Source organism: Polistes fuscatus, unplaced genomic scaffold (assembly GCF_010416935.1).
Source record: "Polistes fuscatus isolate 324 unplaced genomic scaffold, CU_Pfus_HIC Scaffold12, whole genome shotgun sequence".
Taxonomy (NCBI): Eukaryota; Metazoa; Arthropoda; class Insecta; order Hymenoptera; family Vespidae; genus Polistes; species Polistes fuscatus.
The window spans coordinates 4,530,130-4,541,345 of NW_025113020.1; the positions used below are offsets into that span (position 1 = coordinate 4,530,130).

The 11,216-nt window shown below is 28.0% G+C and overlaps 2 protein-coding genes across 3 annotated transcripts; both read left to right on the forward strand.

Moving 5' to 3' along the window:
* Nucleotides 1-206: 206 nt before the first annotated feature.
* Nucleotides 207-5,339, forward strand: LOC122513457 (lysosomal alpha-mannosidase; the record flags this gene model as incomplete). 2 transcript variants are annotated; one of them, XM_043629817.1, is given in 12 exon segments in its annotated part: nt 207-343; nt 720-853; nt 2,093-2,306; nt 2,381-2,577; nt 2,674-2,870; nt 2,957-3,162; nt 3,258-3,471; nt 3,889-4,006; nt 4,102-4,378; nt 4,454-4,699; nt 4,818-4,967; nt 5,048-5,339. In XM_043629817.1, coding segments are annotated over 12 exon segments (2,315 nt in total), but the record flags the coding sequence as incomplete, so codon positions are not given.
* Nucleotides 5,340-5,602: 263 nt separating this feature from the next.
* On the forward strand, nt 5,603-8,557 carry LOC122513193. The gene is made up of 6 exons (XM_043629460.1): nt 5,603-5,641; nt 5,801-6,149; nt 6,238-7,038; nt 7,477-7,914; nt 8,005-8,067; nt 8,157-8,557. The coding sequence occupies exons 1-6, from the start codon at nt 5,603-5,605 to the stop codon at nt 8,555-8,557; spliced, it is 2,091 nt and encodes a 696-aa protein (XP_043485395.1).
* The last annotated feature ends 2,659 nt before the right edge of the window (nt 8,558-11,216 follow it).

Below are 11,216 nucleotides of genomic sequence, written 5' to 3' on the forward strand. Positions count from 1 at the left end.
ATAAAATAAATGTTTTATATATGCATTCATTGTATATAAATATATAAGTGTGTATATAAGATAACTGTAAAGATAACAAAAACCATATTTGGATATATATATATTTATATTATTATTATTTTTTTATATATATATATATTATATTTTATATAAAATAAATGTTTTATATATGCATTAATTGTATATATATTTTTCTTTTTACTTAGGTGATCGTGCCAACTTGTTTACTGCTGCTATGTTTAACACTTACAGTCCACCGCCTGGTTTTTGCTTTGATGTATTATGCGACGATGAACCAGTAATTGATGACCCCGATAGCCCGGACTCTAACGTTCCCAGGAAAGTACGTAATTATTTCTTATCTATATAATTATATTATTTCAGTTTTATTAATTACAACTATTGGAATAATTGTGTACTAACACGAGGAAACTAAAAAATAATATGAAGAAAAGAACAAATATTTTTATATTTTATTATTAAAAGTATTATTTTTTTCACGATAAAATGATCAACTTTAATTACAATGGAAAATATTTATTTTTTTATATAAATAAAATATTATTGTTGTTGTTGTTGTTGTTGTTGCCAATGCTGCTGCAAGATGTATGCATATTGAAAATACAAATTAACGTATTTATTTTTTAATTTATCTTAAATCAGATACAAAAAAAGATGATAACGATATATAACTATTGTTTTTATTTTTTTGAAATTAGATAAACGATTATCTAGATTACGCGAAAGAACAGGCCGAACATTTTCGTACAAATAATATTATTTTAACAATGGGAGGAGATTTCACTTATCAAGAGGCGGAAATGTACTTCACGAATCTGGACAAGTTGATAAGGTACTAATAACTTCGATGTTTCTTATCACAGATTTAAATTTACACTTGTGTGTGTCGATGCGTGTCTGTCTGTCTGTATGTATGTGTGTGTAAATAATTCCTATCGATTGACACAATTTTCTTGAAAAATCGTTAGCAGCATCATTTCAACAACGTTCACAAATTTTGTAATTTCATTACAAAATCTTTACAAAATAACATCGTTGGAGTTTACAATTATCAAAACAAATTTTACATTGAAAACAATGTTTTATCTGGCAAGTGCGTGATGCATGTAATGTTAAGGATGATTTGTCGATACAATCGGAAACAAAAGTTAATGACATTTTCATCAAATCCATATCTCTTAATATCTGTTGAAATAGATGATTTAAACCAACTATTTTTTTTTTTATAATTGAAATTTTGATATAAAGTTTCTAAAAGAATGAAATTTAGTGATCATTTTAATAATATTAACATAAAAATCTCAATTTAAGTGAAAATTGTAAAATAACTTTTGTTTGTGACTGTACCGTGAATTTAAGGATGATACGAATAAATAAAAAAAAAAATGTGGGGATTGTCATTTTTGTTGAAATTATATGTTAGAAACAATTATTCCAATAGTAATGTCCACAAAATTGTAAATCAAATGATTCGTAACGTTAACATAATAAATAAAACAAAGAAAATCTAGTAAAATATTGCATTTGGAAAAGCACACATTGACTTCTGATCTTTGGTAAGTAAAGAAATCATGGGCCCATTAACAGGTGGAGTACTTCTTGGCGTATGTACTATTTCAAGCGAGATTTTACAATACTAATAATGTTATCATCACCATGGGAGACGATTTTAATTATCAACAAGCAGAAATGTGGTTCGCCAATTTAGACAAATTAATCAAGTAAGTTTGTTTAGCGTTTCAATTTCATCCCGTTAACGCTTCATTAAACAAAACAAAACAAAAAACTGATCGTTACGAATGAAATGCAAGGTAACCCAAAAAAAAAAGATATAATTATTATATTGCACGTAATATTATATTATTATAATATATCAAAAATATATATTTTATATTGTGATTTAAACGAATAAATTTTTGTTCTCACGTTAAAATAATATTTAAAAATAATTATATAATATAACAAATTGTGGAAAATAATTTTGCATTATAAAAATTTATTCATTTAATTTAACACAATATTTAAATATATATATTAAAATATTAAAATGATTTATATTCATATGTTGTAGATATGGAAACGAATTAAACGGATCAACGGTTAATTTAATTTACTCGACGCCATCTTGTTATTTGAAAGCATTGCACGATGCAAATATTAATTGGCCGACAAAATCCGATGATTTCTTTCCTTATGCAAGCGATCCTCATGCTTATTGGACAGGATACTTTACTTCAAGGCCAACGATAAAATATTTCGAAAGAATGGGAAACAATTTGTTACAAGTGAGGATTATAGAACATTTTTCAATCAATTATCTTCCCGTTTAAATTATAAGAATACGTTGTGATTTAAACAGATAAGCAAACAATTATCCGTATTGTCAAAATTGAAGTATAACGAAAAAGAATTAGAACAATTCCGCGAAGCTATGGGAGTCATGCAACATCACGATGCAGTTACCGGAACGGAAAAACAATTGGTTGCAAATGATTATGCTCGTTTGTTGTACGAGAACGTGTTCAATATCGAAAATAACGCAGCTAAATCTATTTAGTAATAACGATTGCAATTTTATTATTCTTTTTTAATTAACATTTTGTCGTAAAACAATTTAATATTTTGTTTCCTTTCTTTTTTTGTTAAAAACAGCAAATGGGCTAATCACGAAAATTCAACGTTAGAATGGAAACTTCATTCTTGTTTAGAATTGAACATAAGTTCTTGCGTTTATACGGAAAATAATACAGATTTTATAGTGATAATATACAATCCACAAAGTCAACCAGTTTCTCCTTACATTCGTTTACCAGTTAATGGAAATTCTTATGAAGTATTGGACTCTACAGGTAGACCATTTTATTGTTTTGTTTTGTTTTAATGACAAATTGATATATACGATTAAATATAATTTTCAAAATTCAATTAAACACAGTTAATGTCAAAATCGTATCGCAAATTGTACCGATACCCGAAAGAGTTTTACAAATACCCGGAAGAGAAAGTAAAGCAACTAAAGAATTAGTGTTTCGAGCTAATGATTTACCACCATTAGGATACAAAGCTTATGAAATAAGAGCAAAATCAGATATAAAGGAAGAAGAAACGCTTCGTGAATCGACTAATTTCATAGGAGGGGATGTAAGTTAACACGAATTTTTATACTTTGTTATTTTTGTAAATATTTTTTCTTCGTTATATTTCGTATTAAACGAACGATAATTAAATTATTTTAGTTGTACACAATAACCGTTGACGAATCTGGTCATATAGCTGTACAATATAACGATCAAAGTGACATGAATTTTGTTCAATCATTTCATTATTACGAAGGAGCAGAAGGTAATAACAAAGTATATGAAAATCGATCATCGGGTGCTTACATCTTTAGACCGAAAACTTCAGAGTCCCATAATTTTGTATATAAGAGAGATCACACCATAGTTAAAGGTAAAAATTATCTTATTATCTAATAAATTATCTAATAAAAAAAAAAAAAAAAAATTAGTAACAAATTCCTAATATAAAAATAAATAATATATAATAAATAATAATAATAATAATAATAATAATATATATATATATAAAATATATATTATTAATATATAAAAAATAATAATATATAATAAATAATAATAAGAAACCGTCATATATAAGTGCATGAATGAACAGAACCCCTGACGATAGGCAATAAGTGCATGAATTAACAGAACCCCTGACGATAGGCAATAAGTGCATGAATTAACAGAACCCCTGACGATAGGCAACCGTAATGCATAATGTATTTACAGATACACAGTGGAGGGAGGAAAAAAAAAGTATATGTATAAAAAAAATTTGAAATAAATTTGAAAACATATGTTTCAGGTCCATTGGTAGAAGAAATTCATCAAAATGTTAACGAATGGATCAGCCAAGTTGTCAGAGTTTATAAACAAGAGGAACGTATTGAATTCGAATGGCTCATTGGTCCTATTCCCGTCGAGTAAAGAATAATAATAATTATTTGATTTTATTATATAATATAAACTTTAATTGAAAATAATTCAAAATGTTATTTTTCAATATTTATCTGAACAGAGACAAACAAGGTAAAGAAATAGTAACGAAGTATACGAGTAATCTTAATTCCGATGGTGAATTTTATACGGATAGCAATGGTCGTGAAACATTGAAACGTAAACGGGATTACAGACCAACCTGGAATTTAAAATTATACGAACCGATAGCTGGAAATTATTATCCCATTACCACGAAAATGTATTTGAAGGATAAAAATAAACCATTGAAGTTGTCGGTCTTTACCGATCGTTCTCAAGGTGGTACAAGCATGAAGAACGGTGAATTGGAATTAATGGTGAATGATATTAAATAAATGAAAGATATCGCGTCGGTTTTTGAAAATAAATTAATTAAAAATGAATCTTTACAGTTACATAGAAGATTATTAAAAGACGATGCATTCGGTGTTGGTGAAGCTTTGAACGAAGTTGCTTACAACACGGGTCTGGTAGTACGTGGTATTCATTACGTTTATGGTGGTAGTACCAAAAATCTTGACGATTTTACATTGAAAGAGAAAAAATTAACATTGGAACTCGCACTTCGTCCATCTATCTTCGTTTTATCTTCCACGCAAACGAATATTGACAATTGGCGTAATACTAATACATTGAAAGTATGTTAAATATATTTATTATATATTATTTGTGTTTCCTAACATAACAATTTTAATTTCGTTTTTTTTTCTTCTTAACGTATATTTTTATTTATAAATAATATATATTATTTTATAGACATCAGGATTGGCTAAACCGTTACCACCAAATATTCACATACTCACATTAGAACCTTGGAAAAATAATACTATTTTATTAAGACTTGAACATTTATTCGAAGCAGGTGAAGCTATGCAATGGTCTGCACCCGTAGATATTAATATTAAAGTAAGTTGAAATGTTCTAAATCAAATATTTATTTTTTAAACAATTATTCTCATATATTAGAATCTTTTTTTTTTTTACAGGATTTGTTCGCGTTATTCAAAATAACGTCGATTAGGGAAACAACATTGGGTGCAAATCAATGGTTAGAAGATAACAATCGTTTCAAATGGAATTCAGAAACGAACGATATTCTAAACGATATCAAAGATACGTTCAAACCTATTGAAATTCAGGAAGGTGCAATTAATATACATTTGAAACCTATGGAAATACGTACTTTCATTTTAGAAGTATCATTTATCTAATTAAATTCAAATTCATTATGTATTATGTACATATACAAATTATATAAATAATATAGAGTACACGTGTACGAGAATCAAAAATTTGTATTACACCATGAATAAATACTTATAACAAAATATTACATTAATCGATATATATCCAATGAAAAAAATCGATACAATTTTATACGAAAGTCAATAAAGATGTACATCGATATATTTACGAATTATTATTACCTTAACCCCATAAAATGTGACAAATGATATTTCATTGATATTCATTTGAAAGTTCGTATTTCGGAGAAAATTCTATCAAATTCTTAATTATTTTCTTCTATATTAAATGATACGATGCCACGTTATCAAAATAGAAATGCTTATCCCGTGGAAGTAAAAATAAAAATAAACAAAAAAATAAATAATTTATATTCCCTAATATATATATATAATAATACATATATTAATATTTATTTATTTATACGTGCATATGTAATTAAATATCCATATATAAATAGATATATATTTAAATAAATAATTAAATATACGTAGAATTTGCAAGAAAAAGATGAAGATTCGTGGGCTCAAACATTGATAACTATAACCCCAGAAGATGATGCAGTATTGAGAGAAATTAAAACAAAGATCCCGGTCTCTGCGAAAGGTAAAACTTCTTTGGATTTGAATACCGATAGTTTTATTTACAGAAGACCATTAACTCCAAAGTATCTCGTGAATATCGACGAATTGGAGGATGAAAATATCGCACACGCCCAAGTTCAAACTTATTTGCAAGGTTTATCGGTCGTTGATATTCCAATTAAATACAAAGATCAAATTTCGCAGACATTGTATATGAGTACACCGTGTCCTACCGTAAAATATTATAAAGATATTATGAGTAAATAATAATAATATTTATTTATTAATTAATTAATATGAATATGAGTATAATAATAAAAATAATAATAAAATAAATATTTGTACAGCATCTATGAGAGATGGTCCAATACCCGAATTCAAAAATACACGCGCGATACAAACTAAATTAACGTTTCATCCAAATACTAAGATTCAAATTGTTACGGAAAGATTAAAAATTGATATCAATCAGAACGAATTGATCAAAGATTTTCTATGGAACGAAGAAGATTATTCGCAATTCGAATTGAATGCTTTGATATCTGATATTCTTTATCATTTACAAGAACGTACATTTTGGATTTTAGATCCTACGAGTCTTACGTATCCCGTTACCGTTGAAAATGATGCTCAAACTTTAATAAAATACGATTTAACCACGGATAAAATCGTGATAGACAACGAAACTCAAACCGAATTAACGTGCGAACCTAAACTTTCAAATACCGAATTACTCACGGATTATCAGGCTAATAAAAATTTGGTTTATGATATTTTAAACGAATGTTTCGACAAAGCTGTTGAAACTAGAATCTTAGTCGACGATATTATCGACGAAGTTATCGAGAAAGGTGTTGAAATCGTCAGGTACCCACCCAGGGATCAAAATATTCAAACTTTGGCGAGTTACAAGGTCGACGAAAAGAAAGAAGACGTTTTACGTAAATTGCAATTAACAATCGTCGTTGACCCATTGGAATCATCGATCGTTGTCTTACAAATCATCGACGATCTGTTAAAATCTATTTGCGAAATTGTATTTAACGATGCTCGACAAATCGTTCAAACTATTATTCGAGATACGATTAACAAATCGATAAACATTGGTTTTGAAATAGAAAAAATAAGGAATAATCATCGATCGAACGGTAATAATTATTGCAATGAGAAAATTAATCATCAAAATTTAAGGATGATTTGTCGGTACAATCGGAAACAAATGTTAATGACATTTTCATCAAATCCATATCTCTTAATATCTGTTGAAATAGATGATTTAAACCAACTATTTTTTTTTTTATAATTGAAATTTTGATATAAAGTTTCTAAAAGAATGAAATTTAGTGATCATTTTAATAATATTAACATAAAAATCTCAATTTAAGTGAAAATTGTAAAATAATGTGACTGTACTGTATCATCCTTAAATTCGCGGTACAGTCACAAACAAAAGTTATTAAGAGATATGGATTTGATGAAAATGTCATTAACTTTTGTTTCCGATTGTACCGACAAATCATCCTTAACGATTAAATTCGTATTTTATTATTAAGTTTTGTATAATAATAAAAATAATCTTTCGATAGATAAGCTAATCGAACAGATATTAGATAAAAGAAGAAAAAAGATAGCCAAATTGATGGCAAAAAAGAAAACTATGACTGTTTTTACGCAGACAAGTATATCAGGAATACGCGAAGTAACAAAACTTGAGAAACTTATTGAAACTTATAGTTGCATTTGTTTAAAACATTCTAAATGTTATATATGTAACTCGGTAACAAAGGATCAACATTTCAAAGAAAATTTACAAATGTTACGTACACAGGATATACTTTTAGCTTACAGACCATGTAACGTTGTTAATAGTTCATTCGATATAGAATTTGATCGAGTATCTACTAGTAGTACGGAAGAAAAATCAATAACAAGTAATAGAATCCAATTTTCAAGTGAATCTAGTTCAGGATCGGTAGCAACGATCAATGTTGCGTTAAAACCAAAAGAGAGAATAAGTATCAAAGGTAAATTTTGAATATTTTTTAAATTTATCTGAATAAATATTTAATTGTTTAACGGAAAAATGTTATTTATAATTGTTATTATCAAAAAAGATTCTATCGATGAATGGGCTCATGCGATTGATGCTGCTTTAACTATACCGTGGTCTTCTAAAAGTAAATTATCCTATGAGTAACTAATATAAAAAGTTAATATATATATTTAATATTTTTTAATTAAATGATTTCTTTTTTCATATACGAAGGTTCTTTGAGCGAAACAGATAGAACGAAAGGATCCAAAAATAAGTTAACTTTGCAAACAATGAGAATATTGCAAATTTTGAAGAGTACTTTTTGTATTCGTGATACTTGTCCTATGTCTGTCGTAGAAAAATTAAAACAAAAATCGTGTCAAGAGGTAGATGAATTTAATATGAATTCAAGTTGTGATACATATTTTTGTTTGAAGAACAAAGATTTTTATGAGAACGAAGAAAATGTTCAAGATCAAAGTAATATTATGGATTACAAAATTGATAACATATCGTTTGAAAATGATAACTGCTTTTGTCATATTTCTTACGCTTTAAATACTTTGGATGAATTTTCTAAAGCTAATCATTCAAGCAAACTAAAAATTATACCTATACAATTTAATTCATAAGAAGCAACTTCGTATTCAGTAAAACGTAAATTATATGAAGGATCGAAACAATTTTAATTATTAATAAATCTGTAAAGATTCAATTATTTAATGACTTTGATAAAACATATGATGATAAGAATAAAACTTTACGACGAAAAAAAATTTTATTAAAAAAATAAAAAATAAAATAAAAATGAAAATAAAATTTGAACAATTTTCAACTACTTCCTGGTACTTGTAAATATATCAAAGTTATCACTAAACATTATAACGTAATTAGTTTCTATAGATGTAATGAATAAACGGAACCGAGTACAAGAATAATAATGTGATTCTAAGCTTGCCAAAATTATTATTATAAAAATCAACATATACGTAGAACCATTAAAGTCTTACACCTGAAACAGAAATGTTCATCGATTAAATAATTGGTAAACAAACATATTCAATATCTTTGGTACATCTCTACGAATATTTGAAGTTATATTCGTTATAGTATTTTCAATAATTATATTTCATATAAAGTGTACATATGTGTACCTTCAGGAATGCAATTAGACATACATTTTAAAAAGCAACAAATCAAGACGAAGGAAATGAAAAGGGTCTGATGATAAATCCAACGATGATCACCTGTAACAAAAAGAAGACCATATTAATGATACAATCAAGTGATACAATAGCCTGACATATAAATCGTCCCATTCGTAGATGCATTTTTCAATAGAATTATTTATTTATTATTACAAAAAATCTCTATTACCCGTTGCAATAAAATTGAATTTAATCGCGTGATTTTACATTTACATAAATATATACAAAAGAAAACAAAAAGGGAAAAGTACAAATAACAAGTTACTAAAAAAAATAATATCTAATAATTATTATGAAATACTTATAGAAAAAAAAATGTTGCAAATTTAATAAAAAACGATCACAATCAAAAATCTAAAGACGAAACAAGAAAAGAGAAATTACTTTAATATTTACCGAACGTTACTTAAAGCTTTAAAATTTAAAATACAAAAATTGTAATATTTTTGACTCTAACTAAACACATATGCATCTTTTGGACGACAAGGCACACAGATTTGATGTGCCAAGGAGATGGAATGGTCCATCATCTCCAATTACAACTACAAATTAATGACGAGCAAGAATGTAATATAATAAAATATAATATATGACTAGAAAGCTATTCTCGAAAAGTTCTAACTTGTCGTTGAACCTTTGAAAATAACTCAATAGTCTATGTAGTTGCCCTCTTCAGCCACAATTAAGTGGGGGCCTCTTCGGCAATTAGCCTCTTCGGCATTTAGCCTCTTCTTTCTTCAACCCTGAAAACTGCATTGGACATTTTCAACGTGCAAGAAAGATAAGATATCTCATATCTTTTATTGCAAATTAACTTTTATTTCGTTATGATTCTAATATGGAATTATGAAAAAATTAATTTAAATTTAATGTTAATTATATTCAAGCTCGTATAACCATGGATGAACTTAGAGTTCATTGCATAATTTTACACGAGCACAATTAATCAAACGTCCAAGCAGATAATTTCCCTCGATGACCTAATAACACGTCGCACTTTTAATATCAAATAACAAAATTCAATTGAAATTTAATAATGCAACAAATGTAATGCATTTTCTTGCAATATTTTCATTTCATTCATTTGTTATATTGAACTATATCAAATATTTTTTATTATAAGAGAAAATCGCTAATGTGCGAAGTGCCAATCTTAAAACTAAGTATCAAATTCATCAAAGTATTTGCGAGTTTGTTCGAGTCTATCTCGTTCGAGATAGAATCGATATAGAACTGAATCTTTCAAATCGTTGCAAATCCCTTTGAATCATGATACATAAGGAATATTACAGAAGAGTCACAAAATAAATTTACAAAACAAGCATAATAGAATGAGATGATAAAATTTTGCAACAATTCTGTATAAACCAGGAGGCGGAATTTCCACTCCGGAGTGGAAGCGAACATCGTGTCTTTCCTGGGTCCTACCTACTTAAAATTAAAGTTTTCACATTCACTCAAAGAAGTATGCTACCTGCCTGCCAATTACCCGTATTTAAAAAGAGCAAATACACATACGTACCCACCCACCCACTCCACGATTCTCTCACATACCACCAGGGTGCAAAAGCCTAAACTAGAGAGCATGCCCCGGGGCACCTCCGACACCCTAGTTCAACCACGTTTTCTAAACTTATATGCTAAAGGGTATACGTACTGATTGCTGTAATCGTCTGCCAAGGCTAGTGATTATTGCATACAAAACTACAGCAAAAATACAAGTATACACTAGTATATATGCACACTAGTAATATACGAGTATGTCAAAGTTTCCACAAATAAATGCGGTAACTCTACTATGCAAAACGATTGTTAAAAAAAAAAAAAGTTCGTATCGTACACGTGACTCTACAAGTTATTTTTTTTTCAATAACTTTAAAAAATAATAAGCGCGGTATTACGTGTCGCGAAACGATGTACAATGCACACACCTAAACGCGCACACAGGTGCAACGTACACCGTGCAATCACTAGCACAATGACAGCCGCCAATAGGGGAAAAGCTTAAAACTAAACCTATACTAATTGTTTCTCACCTATACGAGTAGCACCTGGGCACAGGTATAGATGAGAACGCAGAAAG